General features: G+C 49.4%; 1 protein-coding gene across 1 annotated transcript in view; it reads left to right on the top strand.

Annotated features, from left to right (window-relative positions):
- The window catches only part of Xrcc2 (X-ray repair cross complementing 2), a 79,960-nt gene extending 60,797 nt beyond the window's left edge, over nucleotides 1-19,163 (top strand). Inside the window, exons 3-4 of the mRNA XM_039108056.2 lie at nucleotides 4,578-4,731; nucleotides 18,646-19,163. Coding sequence (XP_038963984.2) covers nucleotides 4,578-4,731; nucleotides 18,646-18,973 — 482 coding nt within the window. The 3' untranslated portion in view covers nucleotides 18,974-19,163. The remainder of the gene's footprint in view (nucleotides 1-4,577; nucleotides 4,732-18,645) is intronic.
- The last annotated feature ends 392 nt before the right edge of the window (nucleotides 19,164-19,555 follow it).

A 19,555-nucleotide genomic window follows, 5' to 3' on the forward strand; every position in this document is an offset into this window, starting at 1 on the left:
GTCAAACTCAACCCTCCAGTCTATTCACTTTTACCAGAAAATGACACAGAATTTCACAGAGAAGAGAGGAGCAGTATCTTTTTTTTTTAATTTATTTTTATTTATAAGTACACTACAGCTGTCTTTAGACACACACTTAGTGCATCAGATTCCATTACAGATGGTTGTGAGCCACCGTGTGGTTGCTGGGAATTGAACTCAGGACCTTTGACAGAACGGTCAGTGCTCTTAACCACTGAGCCATCTCTCCAACCCAAGGAGCTGCATTTTGTTATTTTTGCTTTGTGTGAGCCATAGGCAGTGAGCCATAGAAGTGGGGTGTTGGAGCACACCCCCTAAGACACAGATGCAGGAGGATCATGAACCCAGGGCCAGCCTGGGGTACACAAACCATCTTAAACATGTGCTGTGCACAAGTTAACATCAGACGTACCTCAGGAATTCCTTCCCCAAGAGCAGGATCAAAGCAAGCACAAGTGCTATCAGTGCTGCTGTGCAACAGAGCAGGACACGTTCCAGCCGGACAATAGAGCCTGCAGGGCAAATGGGGGGTAGGAGAGGTCCAGGAAAAGGGAAAACTCCGTGCAGATAAGACAAGGTGGTTTCTGTGGAAAGGCAGTAAGGGCGACTGGATGTTAGCAGGATGTATGGTATATTGATTTGGAATCGGGAACTTAAAAAGTCAAGTTAAGTAACACTACAACATGGGAAATCGTAGGTGTGCTGACTACAGCCCAGGATGCAGGCCGCAAGCCCATCACATTCTGTGGAGATGGGAGTGGGGGGGGGGGGGGACAATTAGTCAAACAGAGACACATATGCTTGTCCATCGTTAGATAAGCACAACCCCTCTCAAACAAAATCTGCATGGAAATTCAGTGCATTTAGGGAGGTTGAACCCAAGACACTGGGGTATAGCCTCGCCTCAGTAGATGTGCAGTGAAACAGAGTTGCCTCATCAAAGCAAAGGAGGTAGAATAGGAACCCACAGGCTGCTGAGGTGGCTCAGTGGGTAGAGGCTCCCAAGAACCCCAGAACCCACATGGCAGAAGAAGAGACTCTTGCACGATGTCCCCTGAGCTCCTCATGTATACATGTGGGGTGGTTTGAATAAGAATGGCCCCTAGACTCATGCGTTTGAGTGCTTGGCCCATAAGAAGTGGCACTATTAGAAGGTGTGGCCTCATTGGAGGAACTCCTGCCTGAGGATCAAGATGTAGGACTCTCAGCTCCTGCAGTATCCTTCCTGCCTGCATGCCCCATGCTTCTGGACACAAACATAATGAACTGAACCTCTGAAACAGCAGGCCAGCCCCAGTGAAATCGTTCCACTTATGAGAGTTGCTGTGGTCATGGTGTCTCTCCACAGCAATAAAACCCAAACTAAGACACTATGGCACACACACACACACACACACACACACACACACACACAGCTGTCATTTGGGTTTTTCTTTCTTCCACCTTCTCAACCCTTTTTGCCCCATAACACCTAGACAGGAGAAGAGGAGGGATAGAGGGGAAAGGAGACAACGTTATGGTTAGACTACTCCTTCTGATTGGGGCCATCAAGTTCCTCAGAGGATCTTTGCTGTCAGGATATCTAATTTCTTCTTTGCACACGATTACTTAACAAACTGTGACCAGCAGCCCACACCTCTCGGGCCCTAGCGTCTGTAGACCCCTCTGAAAGTCCCCAGGATCCCAAATGTCACACAATTACAGTGACAAATCACACCCCGCTAGAGCACGAGGCAAGTATAGTCAGCTGCTGTGGACAGTCTGAAGCTGCCCCCATTTCCCTACACCTGGGATTAAAACAAAAACATTCTCATAATATTTCTGTATTTTTCAAAGAAACCAAAACTCTAAAATTGTTACTACACAGAAATATGTAAATATAATTTTAAAAATAAAAAATAAACAGGAAAAAAGTCATGAAGGAACTTAGGGAGTAAATGAGTTAATTTCTTTTGAAACCTTTTTCATTTATACATGTGTGAGAGGGCGTGTGCGGGTGCCTCTGGAGACTGGAAAAGGGCAGCCCTGGAGCTAGAGTTACAAGTAGCTGTGAGCTACTTGACATCGGTACTGTCGTCGTTAGGGTTTACTGCAGTGAACAGACACCATCACCAAGGCAACTCTTACAAGGACATTGAATTGGGGCTGGCTCACAAGTTCAGAGGTTCAGTCCAGTATCATCAAGGCGGGAGCATGGCAGCATCCAGGCAGGCATCGTGCAGGAGGAGCTGAGAGGTCTTGATCCAAAGGCAAACAGGAGAAGACTGACTTCCAGGCAGCGAGGATGAGAGACTTATAACCCACACCCACAGTGAAACACCTACTCCAGCAGGCCACAGCCTCTAATCCTGCCTCCCTGGGTGGAGCATATGCAACCATGACAGTTGTCAAGAACCAAGCTTTGTTCCTCTGCAAGAGCAGCAAGTGCTGAGCCCCACGAACCCACAGAGCACCATCGTCCCTAAAACAGAGGATGGGGGTCAAGAGTCTGCACAACTTTGTTTGAACAAGTTCTTGGAGGCCACAGTTAGAACTGTCTCAGGGGATTGATTGTCGGAGGCTTGTGGCTGACAGAGATGCAGGATGAGGCCCAGGGGCCGAGCTCAGGGGACCGTTTGGCTGCCAAGCTGGGAAGTAGCTGATGGTTTACATTAGCCAGGGAGAAGTGGGCCGACTGAATCTTGTTTGTGTTGTTTTGCTTTGTTTTTGAAACAGGGTCTCAAGTGTCCCAGGCTGCCCTCTAACAACCTGGGACGTCTCCTTCTTACCTCCCACGTACTGAGGCTACAGGCTTGTGGTCCCAGCAGTGCTGGGCATCGAACCCAGGACTTCACGCATACTAGGCAAACACTCCACTAAGCTACAGCACAAGTCCTTATCTTGTTTTTTTGACTGGAGTGTCTTCCACATAAAATTAACACTTAATACTAGTAATCTCCTGCTTTCTCTAGCACAAGCCTCTCAGACCGATTGATTGTTTTAGAACTTGCTTTCTACCCTGTGTGTTGTAACCATTGCCCCGCTAATGCCAAGGGCAGGGTCGTGTGAAAATACACTGATCTGTCCGCACAGTAGAATTACCGCCCTCCCTGACCCCAGCCAGGCAAAGAACAGCCATTTGTGATATTTAACGTAACAGACACAACAGAAATCCAGACGTGAAGTTGGAGTTTAAATTTTTGTGTTTTTATTTATTTACTTGGGGTTGGGGGAGAACTGTGTGAGATGCATGCAGTCTGTTCTCTCCCACACCGTGTAGGTCCTAGGGATTGAACTAAACTCATTAGGCTTGGTGTCAAGGCCTCTCCCACTGGCCTATCTCACCAGTTCCCAGGCTGGTTTCAAAGAAGTTGGAGGATATCAAAGCCTGATGGAGTATGCCTGTAATGCCAGCTTTCATGGGGCAGGAGGATTGCTATGAGTACATAGGGAGAGTCAGCTCTTAATATCCAACATGGAGTATAGGTGGAAAGAGAAGACATTGTACTTGGGTTCGGGACATGGGGACCAGAGAATGGAATTGAGCTGTGAAGGAGGCACTTCTCTCTTCATTTGCAAAAACGACCTATGGTGTAACGGATCCCAGACCTTCGAGTAACCAACCCCATGGTGGAGGTGCCATTCAGGCCTTGGGACCAAGTATGCAGACAGCACCACCTGCCAAACCAAGAACAAAGACCCAATCCATCAAAGCCCACAGTTCTGGGGAAGCTCCTGAGTGTACTAACCTTGCTTTCTTGGCTTTGGTAGTTCTGCTTCTGGCTAACCATTCTTGCTAAACAAGGTGTGTCAATCCAGGATACGAGGACTAGAGAGATGGCTCAGTGGTTAAGAGCACTGGCTGCTCTTCCAAAAGCCCTGAGTTCAATTCCCAGCAACCACAACCATCTGTAATGGGATCTGATGCCCTCTTCTGGGGAACGCAGGTGTACATGCAGATAGAGCACTCATGTTAATTAAATAAATCTTTATTTTTATTTATTTAAAAAAAAAAAAAAGCTCTCCCTGGGAAACGCTCAGGACTGTACTTGGGTCCCAGACATCCAATGTTGTCACTGGCGGGAGAATAAAGACCTTCCATTGCCTTGGCCCTGCACCCAGGTGGTCTTCTCTGGTGGGTATGTCACAACAGTGGGAACCACGGAAACTTCGTCCCAGGAGAGAAGGCTGCCGACGAAGGAACTGCACCCAGGAACAGCTTGGGGAAATGAGGACAGTGGTTCCCATGGCAAACAAACTTCATATTCCAGGTCAGGCCAGGGTCCTGCAGCACTGTTCGAGGGTGAAAGGTGGGATGCCCAGCTGGGTCCTCGGGCCCAAGGCTGGCACCTGGCCCACTTGGGAATGCATCTCTGTCGGCTCCCCGGATCCTGTTTCCTTACATGACTCCTACCCTTGCTTCTCAGCCGCCCAACAATAAAAGGAGGCATATGGTAACCACGCAAGTGCTCTTGACTGGCACGGCGATGGAATAATTAATTGATTAATCACTCTGCCGAGTAAGTGCCAGCCAAGCATAAGTCCGTGTCTTTTTTTCTCTGCTTCTTTCTTGTCAGAGTGGGAATGGCGCTGGAGCTGCTGGGAAGCCTGTTTGAGACTGCTGCTGTCAAAATTGAGCATTGTTGGGCTGTCTGAGGTTGCGAAGGGGGCTTGTCTAAGGAGGAGAGATAAGTTTGCCCAGTTGTCTCAAGACACCCTGGCATTCATCAGGTGAGACCCTGGTGCCAAAAAAAAAGCCTGCTCTGAAATCCGTGAGGGCAAATGTGTGGGGACAATCAGGGGCGAGGAGGCTGGGTGTCATTCATCCTTGGGCGACTGTGACTCACCAACTCTTACATGATTTTAATCTTTCAGGGGCCGCTCGCAGCTTCTACTCCTTCATTTCTTCGTTTACTCAGTGAGATAGGCCTCGCTCTAGGGCAGGCCGTCCTCCAACCCACGATGGCTCTCCTGAGGTCTTTGTGTTGTTTGAGTTAGATCTGGTCATGCAGCCCAGGCTGCATAGCTCACTATATAGCCCAGCAGGTTTCAAATTCATAGCCATCCTCCTGCTTCAGCCTCTGGAGAGGTAGGATTGGCGGCATGAGCTCATGCCTTTTTAAACCTCCCTTTTAAACAAGTGGAAGAAATATAGGCCAGAGATGGACAGGCCTAGAGTTACATGGCTGGTGTCCTAGTTAGGATTACTATTGCTATAATGAGACAACATGACCAAGGAGATTCTGGGCGGAAGGGTTTATTTGGCTTACACTTCCACATCATTAGATCTTCACTGAAGGGAGCTGGGGCAGAAACTTAAACAGGGCAGGAACCTGGAGGTAGGATTCTGCTTTCTTATAGAACCCAGACTCTCTGGCCCAGGGGGTAGCACCACCCACAATGGGCTGGGCCCTGCCTCTTTGATTACTAATTAGGAAAATGCCTGCTAGGCTTGCCTACAGTCCAGTCTTAGTCTTATGGAGACTTTTCCTTAATTCTCTTCTTTGAAGACTCTAGCTGTGTTCAACCGACTTAAACTAGTCTGCACCTCAGGCAGGAGAGTGGAGAAGCCCTGACCCCGGGGTCTGGGTGGGTGACTCCTTGCCTGTAGACGAGCATGACAGTAGTTGAGCATGGAACAAATGCGGAGGTCAGAAGACACTCTCGGGAGTCAGTTCTCACAGTCTGCCTTGCTGAGGCCAGGCAAGGCAACAGCAGCTCTTGCATTCAGTCTCTGTGGACTATACTCCAGCTACCTCACCCAGGAGGCTCCCTGCCAGGGCTCCCGTCTCTGCCTCCCATCACTGCTGAGGTCACAGTCATGTGCCATCTTCCCACATGGTTCCCAGGATTGAGCCCAGGTCATCAGGGTTACACATCTGGCTCTAACCCCAATAAGTTGCCTTCTTACGTTCCTTTTTTTGTTTTTTGTTTTTGTTTTGTTTTGTTTGTTTGTTTTTTTAAAGATTTATTTTATTTATTATATATAAGTACACTGTAGCTGTCTCCAGATACACCAGAAGGGGGCATCAGATCTCTTTACAGATGGTTGTGAGCCACCATGTGGTTGCTGGGAATTGAACTCATGACCTCTGGAAGAGCAGTCGGGTGCTCTTAACCGCTGAGCCATCTCTCCAGCCCGTTTTGTTTTGTTTTTGAGGCAGAGACATTCTGTATCTCAAACTGGCTTTGAATTCATAGCCTTCAAGTGCTGAGATTAAAGGCATTTGCCAGTATACCTTTGGTAAAACATCCCCCCCCCCCTCTCTCTCTCCTTTCTCTTTTTTCTCAGTCCCTCTCCCTCTCTGCTCTCTGTCTCCCTCTTCCCCTATCCCTCTCCCCATCTTCCTCTCTTCCTCTCTTCTTCTTCTTCTTCTTCTTCTTTCTTTTTTTTTTTTTTTTTTTTTTTTTTGGTTCTTTTTTTCGGAGCTGGGGACCGAACCCAGGGCCTTGCGCTTCCTAGGTAAGCGCTCTACCACTGAGCTAAATCCCCAGCCCCCTTCTTCTTCTTCTTCTTCTCCTTCTTCTTCTTCTTCTTCTTCTTCTTCTTCTTCTTCTTCTTCTTCTTCTTCTTCTTCTTCTTCTTCTTCCTCTTCTTCTTCCTCCTCCTCCTCTTCCTCCTCCTCCTCCTCCTCTTCTTCCTCCTCCTCCTCCTCCTCCTCCTCCTCCCACCCCTCTCTTTCCCCCTCTGCTGTCTCCTTTGTCTCTCTCTGTCTCTGCCCTGGGTGTGGGTGGTTGAGTTACAGAGATTCCACTCCCCTCTGCCTTCCAAGGGCTAGGATTACAAGCACACTACCACTACCACCAAGACTATTGAACTCAGTGGTTGGTGACAGCCATTGACTCTTGGCAGGGCAGAGACAAGGGGGTGCTGTGGCGCAGACAACCTAAGAAGCTCTGCCACATCTATGAACCAGACACACAGCCAGGAGACCAGTTAGGGTGTTGGAGTTAGGGCCAGAGTCTGCGACCTGACAGCTCTAACAAGCGAGGCATAGCCACCTGGCCTCCCAAAGCCGATTCAGGAGATGAGGAAAAGTGGAAAGCACAGTGTCCGTTCCTGTGGTCCCACTGGGATGAGGAGCAGACAAAGGGGCCTAGTAACAAGCAAGCCCCAAGCCCATTGTCTGCATCTTGACATAAGGATGTAAAATTTAGCTTTCAGCTGGATGGTGGTAGGCAAGCCTTTAATCCCAGCACTCAGGAGGCAGAAGCAAGCAGACCTCTGTGAGTTCGAGGCCTGCTTGGTCTACAGTGTTGCTATTCTAAGCTGCACCCCCACAGTTACCTGGCCACAGCCAGCTGTGCCTATAAAGGGGGCTGCTTGCCCCCTCCTCATGCTCTTCTCTTTCTTCTCTTGCTCTCACTCTTCCCCTCTTCCCCTTTGTCCCTTCTCTCCCCATTCCCCTCCCCCCTTCCCTCCACATGCTCATGGCCGGCCTTTACTCTCCTCTTCTTCCTTTTTTCTCTCATTAAACCTTTCCAAGTGGAACCATGTTGGTTTGGTGTGGTCTGTCTGGAGAGGAGCCAAGATTTAAACCCCAACATACAGAGCAAGTTCTGGGACAGCCAGGGTTACACAGAGAAACTTTGTCTCAAAAACAAACAAAAAACATAAACAAAACAAGAAGAAAGACAGAAGGAAAGAAAAGAAAAAAAAAGATTTAGATCTCAATAGAGGGTGAAAGGTTTGTATAACTGAGCTGTCCAGGTGGTGTGGACCTGCCCATCAGTGACTCGTAAATGCCTCAGCTTGAGTCTGCCACTATGAGAACTATGTGAACTCCTCTTAGGAAACACGGTCCCCTCTAGCTGACACTAGGCTCTGTGTCTTTTCTTCCCACAACATAAGGTTCCTGAGGAAATTCCAGCTCTTTGGGTTCCATTGTTTCAGTAGTCCAGTAGCTAACGGAGGGGCACAAATGTCTCCTTTGACTTTCTTCATTCCTGCATGGAGAGTTACAGGGAGAGGGCACAGGGGTCCAAGCATGACCTTGAAGAAGTTTTGCATGGGCTCCTAAAAGGAAGCAAAGGAGTGAATGGGAGAACCCCCCATGCTCCCCACCACTCCCCACCCAATCCAATTGGGTGTAGATAAAAGTACTGAGAAAAACAGTCCAAAGAGCCGTGTGCCCTGTCCTCACAGCCTTCCAGACTTGGTTTACCCTAACACACACCAAGCTCCAGCCATGGTAATCTTTCCATCCCTCAGTCATGGTGGGCACTGCCAAGCCGCAGGACCTGTGGATTGCTGTTTCTCCCGTCATAAATTGTTCTTAGCTTGAACCTTCAAGGTGGATGTTCTTGTCTCTTGGACGTCTCCCAGCTGTGTCCACACCTGGAGTTCTTCTACTCCTGCCCTGTTTGAGTGCTTATGCCTGTCTCCCCCTTACACGGTTTGAGTACCTGGGGGTGGGGGGCTGTGACCACCTCCGCTTTGTTCATTGTCCATCTCTGTTTGGCACACAGTGGCCCCGGAGCAATATCTGCTGATCAGTTGGTGGCCTTAGGAATTAAGAGGGTCCGTGGCTTGACCTCAGCAGCATGTATAAACCAAGTGTGTGAACAGTGAGCCTGAGTACAGGAGTGGGAGTGGGGATGGGAAACCCATCACAGCCGAAGCACAGCTTTGTAACTGAGCTGTCGCCAGCTGGTCAAGCACATGCCCAGCATCCAGAGTCATGGGATCACAGCCAGCATCACATAAACCAGCCACAGTAGCACACCCCTGTGATCCCAGCCCCACAGTACCACACCCCTGTGATCCCAGCCCCTGGGGTGTAGAGGCAGGGGACCTGGAACTCAAGATCAGCCCGGACTACGAGACCCATCTCCTAAAACAAACATTAGTAGATGAACCTTAAAGATGAGATTGCAGTGGTACTACCAGACTAGACTCCTTTCTTTCTGCAGGGGAAGGCGGCCTGGTCATTTGTGCCAACCGTGAGCATGTAGCTAGCCCAGCCGGGGTGGTCTTCAGTGTATCCCAGCTTGTTATCTTAGAAATCAGTAGGCAGATTTGATCTCTCTCTCTCTCTCTCTCTCTCTCTCTCTCTCTCTCTCTCTCTCTCTCTCTCTCTCTCTCTCTCATCATGCTGTCTTTAAGGAGACAGGAGGTGGGCCTTGCTCCAGCCCCAGCAGTAGAAAGATAGGCATGGCTTCCTGCTTTGATGGCTTCTTGTTTGCCCCAAGCTTTGAAACACAAGGCATGGCGTTGTAGTCACCACCTCCACCTCCTATTGTTCACTGAAGGTTTAGGCTTCTAGTGTCATCCAGGCAAAGCAAGGGCATTCTGTCCCCTTATGACCTGTGACTCCTCCAGGCTTAAGAAGTGGGTGGACTGCTTGCTTTGTTAAATCTCTGGACCTGATCTGGAAGAAGCAGAAAGAAAGTCACACCTGGCAAGAAACAGACAGGAAGTGCTCCCCAGACAGGAGGCTGTCCTCCTCCTCGCTCTGTGTGAGCAGCACACACTTTGTTCAGAGAGTTCTTGACCTCAGACAAAGGGCAGAGTTGCCAGACAGAGAGGCACATTTCCCAGAAGCCCTGGGAAGGAGCATAAGCCAAATTTGCCTCTAGAATTGGCAGGGAATAGAACTCTCCTGGCTGCCCCTAACCCAGCCAGGGCCACCACAGCCCGAGTGGCCTCTCAGAGCAAGCAAGTGTGGCTCTGTGGAAAAGCTGGCATTCTGGAAGGCTGTGCGCTGGCACATTTGCCCACTGTGCAGTGAGCAGTTAGGAAAGACTTGTATTGGGGGCCCGGGCTGCAGCTGGGGACCAGGTCCACAGAGCAAGGGCCAAAGCTGTGTTGAGTAAGGGGATGTGTGTTGTGCTTTGGTTCTCCTGGGCTCGCAGGTTGCACCTTGACATCGTTTGGAGTTTGCTGCTGTTATCATATTGGTGGCAGTTGGGGACTTTTTAAACATAGGTTTTTACTTTTGTTTTTTATTATTATTTTGTGTGTATGTGTGTGTGGCAGGTCAGAGGACAGATTGGGGGGCTCATTTTCTCTGTCGTGTGGTTCTAGGGTTTGAATTCAGGGTCTGAGGCTTGGCAGCAAAGCATCTTTACCCTCCGAGCCATCCCTGACCCCAGTGAGGTGTGTGTTTGCTTCTCTGTAACCCAGGCAGTCAACTCTGTCACCTCCTGCCTCAGTCTCCAAGTGCAAGGACTATGGGCACAAATCAGCACGCCCAACCAGCGGCCAGTTTCAAAACAATTCACAAGCAGGAGTTATCTGGGGGGAAAACACTCTTGCTAATTTCTTAGCACACATTCATTCTCTGGAACAATTAATCTTCCAAGATCGGCTTCTTTCTCTCATTGGAGAATGCCTTGAATTCATTCTTGCCGACGGGAGCTGTAAATCGCCAAGTCTCTTAGCCGCGGGAGAGCCAAGGACTTCTGCCATTTACTCCCAGCAATGAGTGGAAGAGGGAAACCAAAAGCACCTCACGTCGAGAATATTTTCAAACCCGGCATGGTGGCACACACCGTCAGTCCCCGCAAATGGGAGGCAGAGGTAGGCGAGTCTGTGTGCACTGAAGGCCAATCTGCTCCACATAGTGGGTTCTAAGCCAGCCAGAGCTACATAGTGAGATCTACCTGCACCCCCCCCCCCACACACACACACACACACACGGTCTTCTCATAGGCCACCCATTGGTAAGTCCCTCTGGTCTTCATTCTTTTGGATGTAATCTGCATGCTTGTCTCTGGCAAGATTCCCCTTCTTAGCTGTCCACGTGTGGAATGATGGGGGTTTTTTGTTTGTTTGTGCCTCTTTTTGCTTCTCTAGGTACCATAAGCTCTTGAGGATGGGTGTATGTCCACTGTGTGTGTGTGTGTGTGTGTGTGTGTGTGTCCACTGTGTGTGTGTGTCCACTGTGTGTGTGTCCACTGTGTGTGTGTCCACTGTGTGTGTGTCCACTGTGTGTGTGTCCACTGTGTGTGTCCACTGTGTGTGTGTCCACTGTGTGTGTCCACTGTGTGTGTGTCCACTGTGTGTGTGTCCACTGTGTGTGTCCACTGTGTGTGTGTCCACTGCGTGTGTGTGTCCACTGTGTGTGTGTCCACTGTGTGTGTGTCCACTGCGTGTGTGTGTCCACTGTGTGTGTGTCCACTGTGTGTGTGTCTACTGTGTGTGTGTGTCCACTGTGTGTGTGTCCACTGTGTGTGTGTCCACTGTGTGTGTGTCCACTGTGTGTGTGCGTGTCCACTGTGTGTGTCCACTGTGTGTGTGTGTCCACTGTGTGTGTGTGTCTACTGTGTGTGTGTGTCCACTGTGTGTGTGTGTCTACTGTGTGTGTGTGTCCACTGTGTGTGTGTGTCCACTGTGTGTGTGTGTCCACTGTGTGTGTGTGTGTCCACTGTGTGTGTGTCCACTGTGTGTGTGTCCACTGTGTGTGTGTGTCCACTGTGTGTGTGTCCACTGTGTGTGTGTGTCCACTGTGTGTGTGTCCACTGTGTGTGTGCGTGTCCACTGTGTGTGTCCACTGTGTGTGTGTCCACTGTGTGTGTGTGTCCACTGTGTGTGTCCACTGTGTGTGTGTGTCCACTGTGTGTGTGTCTACTGTGTGTGTGTGTCCACTGTGTGTGTGTGTCCACTGTGTGTGTGTCCACTGTGTGTGTGTCCACTGTGTGTGTGTCCACTGTGTGTGTGCGTGTCCACTGTGTGTGTCCACTGTGTGTGTCCACTCTGTGTGTGTGTCCACTGTGTGTGTGTCCACTGTGTGTGTGTCCACTGTGTGTGTGTCCACTGTGTGTGTGTGTCCACTGTGTGTGTGTGTCCACTGTGTGTGTGTCCACTCTGTGTGTGTGTGTGTCCACTGTGTGTGTGTCCACTGTGTGTGTGTGTCTACTGTGTGTGTGTCCACTGTGTGTGTGTGTCCACTGTGTGTGTGTCCACTGTGTGTGTGTGTGTCCACTGTGTGTGTGTGTGTCCACTGTGTAACCCCTTGAGAAGGGCCTCTGGAGTCTCTGAGGTATTGTTATCACACTGGAGTGAGAAGCCCCTCGTGCTAGGTGGCTCCGTCCCTGGGTGGGATCCTGGGCTGTGCGTGCGTGTGTGAGCGTGTGTGAGCGTGAGGACAGTGAGTAGAACAGGAGGCTGCTTATCTCATTTGTGCTCTTCTGACTGTAGTCGTGACAGGACCAACTGCCTCAGGCCCCTGCTGCCATGACTCCTCTGCCATGGGGAAGGGCAGCCAGCAACTGAGAGCTGAGTGGATCTTCTTCCCTTACGTTGCTCTTGTCAGAGCATTTTACCAACACAGACAATAAAAATAAAGTTTAGAACAATTTTAACAACTAAGACAATAAAAAGTTAAAAGTTAAATATTGGGGTTGGGGATTTAGCTCAGTGGTAGAGCGCTTGCCTAGGAAGCGCAAGGCCCTGGGTTCGGTCCCCAGCTCCGAAAAATAGAACCAAAAAAAAAAAAAAAAAAAAAAAGTTAAATATTGACAGTCCTGTGAGATAGAAAGGCATAATAATGCCCCCCACCCAGGTTGTTGGGACTGGCACTTTGGGCAGAGGCAGAGGACCAGAAGACACAGGGGTAGACGAGTCGTGTGTCTTGTTGGTGAAGGAGGACCATGTTTCCCTTCTCCTTCTCGGTCAGCCATATCTGTACTCTCTTCAAAACCTATAGCTTGTCAGATCTCTGTAAATTCCAGGCCAGCCCAGGGCACAAAATGAGACCCTGCCTCAAAATATTAAACAAAGCACCACAGAAACCTCTTTGTTTTCTAAAACTTTTCTCTATTTATTTATTCATGTACACGTCTGTCCACGTGCATGTGGAAGCCAGAGTCAGTGCCGCCCTCTTTATCGCTTCTCCACCTCATTGTTCTACACTTTATTTTAAAGTAGCAAGTGTTTACTGCTCTAGCTGGTGGCATGGGCCTGGAAGGGCCAGCCTGGAAGGGCCAGGCCTAACAGTGAGGCAGTCTAAATAAAGCCTCACGCAACAGCCAGCTTTATTCAGAGCATTGGACAGTTTATACTCAGAGGTCAAGAAGAGTCCCCCGAGTAAAGCGTACAATCACAGGGACGAGCTGCAGGTGGCAAAAACCCGTTTTCCATAGAAACATAACAGATAGCAATAGCCAGTTGTAATGAGTAAAGGAACTCCCGCCCCACTACACCTGACGGGCACAAGAGGACATTCCAAGAACAGTCCTGTGTTCTTCAAGAAACTGGGGTCCAAGAACTCTTGGCTTTTTGGTTTTCTCACAAGCTCTCAGAGTCTCCCCTACCATGACTCCATTCTTGGACTGTGTTCTGACACAAAACTATATTAATGATTATTGAATAAAAATTACAATTTTATTAAACGTATTTACTTATTTTGTGTGTGGTGTAGCAAAGGAGTGCTTTGTGAGGAACGCTGCGGGAGTCAGTTCTCTCCTCACCCCCACAGGCGTCCCAAGGCGAACCTAGAGCAGGCTCGGTGGTGGAGCCTGGACCTGCTGAGTCATCTCACCAAACCATGCACCTATTTTCTGAGACAGGGTCTCCCACTCAGCCTTGAGTTCTTTTATTTGACCACCAAGCTCCAGGGACCCCCCCTGCCTCTACCTCCCCAGCACTGGAATTATAGTTACACACTGCCATTCCTAGCCTTTCAGAAACAAACTGCTGGGGATTGGACGTAGGCCTCTTCCCTGCACAGTAAGCACTTTGATGACTAAGCTATCTTCCCTCTGACCCCCTCTTCCTTCCTTCCCTCCTTCCTTCCTTCCTTCCTCCTTCCTTCCTTCCCTCCCTCCTTAATTCCTCCTTCCTTCCTTCCTTTTCTTTTTCTCTCTTCCTTTTCTTTCCTTAAATTTTTTTCCACTTATTTTTATTTTATTCCTATGAATAAGTTTTCCTGCATGTATGTAAGTGCAACACATGAGTGCCTGGTACCTGAGGAGGCAGAAGAGGGCGTCAGATCCTCTGGAACTGGAGCAACAGTTTGTGAGCCACCAAGTGGGTGCTGGACCCAAACCCCAAGAGCAACCAGTGCTGTTTGGGGCTGTTGTTTTTTTTGTTGTTTGTTTACTTTGGAGACAAGGTCTCTGTGTACCTCCAGCTGTCTTGGAATTCCCTATGCCTTACAGGCTGGTCATGAACTCACAGAAATCCACCTGCCTCTACCTCCCAAGTACTGAGATTAAAGGTGCTCACCACCACACCGAGAGCAGTGATCCTGACCACTGACCAGCTTCTCCAGCACCCCACCCCCGACTTCAGTTTTCTTTTGAAATAGAATATCATGTAGCTCAGACGGGGCTCAAGCCCACTGCCGTCAGGGTTCCTGTTGCTGTGATCAAACACCATGACCAAGTCAAGCTGAGGAGGAAAGGGTTTATTTTATCTTACACATTGCTGACTTCTGCAGGAAGTCAGGGTAAGAGTTCAAGCAGGAACCTGGAGGCAGGAACTGAGTGAGGCAGAGGCCATGGAGGAACACTGCTTACTAGCTTGCTCTGTCTGCTATCTTATCCCACCTGGGACCACCTACCCAAGGGTGACACTGCCCACAATGTGCTGGGCCTTCCCACATCAATCACTAATTAAGAATTTACAAATTTTCTAGAGGCTCGCCTGTAGGTCTATCTGGTAAAGACATTTTTCTCAAGTGGAGTTCCCTTTTCTCCAGTGACTCTAACTTGTGTCAAATGACAAAATGCTAACCAGGTGTAATGGTTTGAATAGTTTTGGCCCCCACTGACTCACGGTCTGTAGGGAGTCGCACTATTAGGTGTGGCCTTGCTGGAGGAAATGTGTCACTGTGGAGGTGGAACTTTGAGATCTCCTATGCTAAAGCTATACCCAGTGTGGCTTTAGCTTGCTGCCTATGGATCAAGGTGTAGAACGTATCCAGCACCATGTCTGTCTGCACACTGCCATGCTCCCACCATGATGATAATGGACTAAACCCCTGAAGCTGTAAGCCAGCCCCAACTAAACATTTTCCTTTATAAGAGTTGCCTTGGTCATGTGTCTCCTCACAGCAATGGAACCCTAAGGCACCAGGCACTCACTATGTTGCTAAAAATGGTCTTGAACCTGAGTCTCCTGCCTTCCCCTCCCAGTGTGCACCAAATGCCCAGCTCTCCTTCCTTCCTTTCAGATGTGACATACCTTCCTACAGAAGCCCACTCCCCCAGGAAGTCCCATCCCTCAGTCTGCCTTTACCACCAGAGAGCCCCTGCATCCTCCGTACAGCCCCACGGGAGGCCTGAGGGCCACATCTCTGTCTGGTCCCTCCCTGATGCTCCAGATTTGCCATTTCGTCTTGATCTCCCTCCCAGATGCCGAGCAGAACTCTTGATTGCCCACCTCCCTGACAACCTGTTCTTACCAGAGTTACCCATGATTCTCCACTCCTCTCTGATTTCAGACCATCTTTAGGTCCAATCAGAACAGTTCTTAAGACTTCTTTATTCCAGGTCAATCTGCCTTTCCCCATCTCCCTCCAGCCTCCCAGCCCTTGTAAAGGCTGTCATGATGGTTCCTGAGTCCTCACTCCTTACCACACAGCAGCCAGAAATCCTTCTAAGTGCTGCTGACCAGTCCTGAGTCAGAGCCTGCAAACCGTAAGAGGACCTTACACGGTCTTGGGAGTTGCCGTGTGGAGAGAGGGTCCCATGGCTCTGAGGCAGGCAGGGAAGCAGGAGCTGATGTGGGCTGGAAGCTGAGGAGGAACAGGGTTCACAAGATGTGACTACATGACAAACAGAGCAGAGAGGTCCATTAACCAGAGGACTCGGAGACCTTGTGATGTGTGTCCTGAGCCTCTGGACACAATATCTTTGTCAGTCTCTCCAGGGGCGTTAGGTCAAAGGGTAGAAGTAACCAGAGTTCACATCCCAGGTCTCAGCAGGACTCGTGCTTCAGTCTGGCCTCCCTCACGGCCTTTGCCCTGTATTCTGCAAAGCTCCTTTAAGGTCACTGTCTTCAGAATTCTCTTTTCCACCATGTCAGACTTTTCATTCCTGTGACAAAACAACTTAAAGGAAGAACAGAGTTGGGCTCCTAGGTGGAGGGAAGGAAGGACACTATGGTGGGGATTGTGTGACATGGGACAAGGCACACTCCAGTGACCCCTGCTTCCTCCAATCAATAAGGCCATGAGTCCATCAGTGGATTAACCCCTTCATGAAATCAGAGCCAGCGCAATCCAACACATCTGAACAGCCCAGCAGATGGCGTCCTGCCCTCCAATACAGGAGTCTGCGGAGGACATTTTTATTCAAACTATGATACGCAACACAAGCTGAAATTTGTATAGTATCTTTTAATCTAGTCCAATATCTTCCAGACTGTCTTAGTTAGGGTTTTACTGCTGTGAACAGACACCATGACCAAGGCAACTCTTATAATTGGGGCTGGCTTACAGGTTCAGAGGTTCAGTCCATCATCATCGAGGCAGGAGAATAATAGTGACCGGGCAGGCCTGGCTCAGGAGGAGCTGGGAGTCCACATCTCCATCCTCAGGCTGCTAGGAGGCAGCTCTCCAAGCCCACCCCACAGTGGTACACCTACTGCCCTACAAGGCCACACACTCCCTGAGCAGCCATATTCAAACCGCCATACAGACCAACAAGGAATAAAATCCAAATCTCAAAAGCCCAGGCACGGGCTGGCGACTGGTGAAGGTGCTTGCCATGAACCACAGTGACCACGGTGGAGGAAGGGGCCTGTGTGACCAGTAACAGTTGCAGTCGCGCCCCACCTCCACACAAGTGCCTTGGTGTGTGAGTGACACACATGCACACACACCCACTAATAAGAAGAATAAAATTAATTTTCTCTGTAAAAAGTCGAAAGCCAAACATGACTGTTCGCTCTTTTAATCTCACCAGTGGGGAAGCTAAGGCAGGGACATGGTTTTAAAGTCACAGGCAGTCCAGCTACACTGTGAGCTACTGGCCAAAAGAAATAAGATAAAAATAAAAAAGCTGCTTGCTGTGTAAGTATAGGGTCCCGGGTTTAACCCCAGAACTGTGTGCAAAAGCCAGGCAGGCGGCATGGGGTGTAATTCTGGCCCAGGAAGCAGAGGCAGGCAGATGCTGGCATTTGCTGCTCAGCCAATCTAATCAATCCTTGAGTCGCAGGCCAGTGAGAGCCCCTATCTCAAAACAACAAGGTGGGCAGTGCCTAGGGCGTGATCCAGAGGTCAACTGCTGGCCTCCACACATGCATACACATACAACTCCCCGACACATTGATAGTTTCAGATAGGAGATGTGGCAAGATCAAGAGTTCAAGGCCAGCTTCAGCTATATAGGAAATTGAAGATTCTGAGGGAATAAAAAATAAATACATGAACTAGCTAACTAACTAGTTCATGTATGTATATGTAGGTATATGTCTGTGCCTGTGGTACTTTGAATAAGAATGGTCCCCACAGGCTCATGGATGTTTAATCATCAGGAAGTGGAACCGTTTAAAAGGATTAGGAGGATCAGGAGGTGTGACCTTGTTGGAGGATATGCAGTCTTGTTGGTAGAAGACTGTCACTGTCACTGTGGTTGGGCTTTGAGGCTTCACCCCCACTGGGGCTTCAATCACTCTCTCTCTCTCTCTCTCTCTCTCTCTCTCTCTCTCTCTCTCTCTCTCTCCAGATCAGGGTATAGATCCTTCTCAGCTCCTCCTCCTGCACCATGTCTGCTGGCTGTGCACACTGCCATGTTCCCACCATGATGATGATGGACTGAATCTCTGAACCTGTAAGCCAGCCCTAATGAAATGTGTTCCTTTATAAGAGTTGTCTTGGCCACACCAAATATTCACAGCAGCAGAACAATGACTAAAACAGTGCCTGTGCACTTGAATGCAGGTGCCCTTAGAGGAGAGGCCAGAGAGTTACAGGCCGAGTGAGCCACTGGACGAGGGGTGATGGGAACTGAACTTGGTCCACCCTGCTTGGCTGTAAGGCCTCACATTCACAAACTCACAGTACTCCCCAAGTCTCAGCCACCCAGTCCTACGTGACAGATACACTCCCTGTCTCTATTGATTGACGGCTGCAAGAGCACATCACACTGAGGTTCCCAGTCCTAAGACATTCACGTCGTTGATGTTTAAAGATAGAGCCTAAACGCTAGCTAAGACTAAACCATGGGAACCCTGCCTCACCTTCTCCAGTGCTGAGATTGCAAGTGTTCATCACTGCACCTGACTTAGAAATCCTCACCACACCCAGGAGGTGGAGGCTACACAGTGAGCTGGAGACCAGACATGGTGACGTGGACCTTGTCTCATAAATCAGTGTCTAAAGTGGTACATGGGAGAGAGTTGGAGCTGCAAAGGAGGCTCAGTGGTTGAGAGGACTCGCTGGTCCTGCAGAGGGCCAGAGTTTGGGTCCCAGCATCCACACCCAGAGGCTTGTTACCATCTATAATTCCAGCTCCGAGTATCAGACGCTTGTGTGCACAAGGTAAATACTTAAAACTTACAGCCACTGGCGCTCACGCTGCCCTCCAGGAAATCCAGACCTCCCCTTCCGATGGACCTTTCACCTGTGGGGGCGCTTGCTTTTTAGAATACTGTCTCACACGTTGAAGCCTAGGCTGATATTTGTATCTATATTTTCATTTCACTTAGCCTGAAATCATTGTGTCCCTCCTTAAACGGTGTATTAATCCTCACAGATGCACATCACCTGAACCATTTTACCAAAGACCACATCACCCCAGAACAGCAGCACTGAGAACTGAGCAAGAAGACATGGACAGCGTCAGACCTCCGTCTACGAAAACGGCGTGGGGTGGGAGCTCACGGAAGGCTCTCCAGCCAGGAGCCTTGGCACCCGCAATGCTTAAGGCTGTAGATTCAGGGGTGGCTGACGGGGCTGATGGGCAGCAGCCTCCAGCAGGCTCCTGGCAGAGACATCTAACAGAACCAATAAATAACGCAGGCAGGTGTGTATCACACAAGGAATCTTATATCTTTAACATCTACAGCATAATCTCTATCTAGTATTAATTTTCTCCAATGCATTTCTCATTTGTATGTTGCGGGGGGCGGGGGTTGTTTGTTTGTTTTGAGACAGGTTTTCTCTATGTAGCCCTGGCTGTCCTGCAACTCTCTACGTAGACCAAACTCTCACAGAGTTCTGCCTGCCTCTGCCTCCCGAGCGCTGGAATTAAAGGCGTGATAATTTCTATGATTAAGAGTACCAGTTGCTCTCACATAGGATCTGGGTTCAGCCCCCAGCACCCACATCATGACTCACTCGTCTGTAACTCCAGTTCTGGGGATCTGACCTCAGGTGCCCTGCCTCTCTTTCAGCTTCATCTGAAGAAGAGTTTCTCTTGTTTGTCACTGTGCTGTATACAAACTTGCTGGCCTCAGAGCACCCATGTAATTCTCCTGACTCTACCTCCCACTTTCCAGTAGGATCCTGGGAGTAAAATGTACACTACTACACGGAGCATTTCCATGGTGTGAGGGATCCGAACTTGGGTCATCAGGCTTCTGCGGCAAACATCCACCTGTTCAGTCTTCCCAGCCTGGTCATTGGATACGATGCCCTTGGGACCAGTGGCAAGGAACATGTTT

Source organism: Rattus norvegicus, chromosome 4 (assembly GCF_036323735.1).
Source record: "Rattus norvegicus strain BN/NHsdMcwi chromosome 4, GRCr8, whole genome shotgun sequence".
In the NCBI taxonomy this organism is placed as follows: domain Eukaryota; kingdom Metazoa; phylum Chordata; class Mammalia; order Rodentia; family Muridae; genus Rattus; species Rattus norvegicus.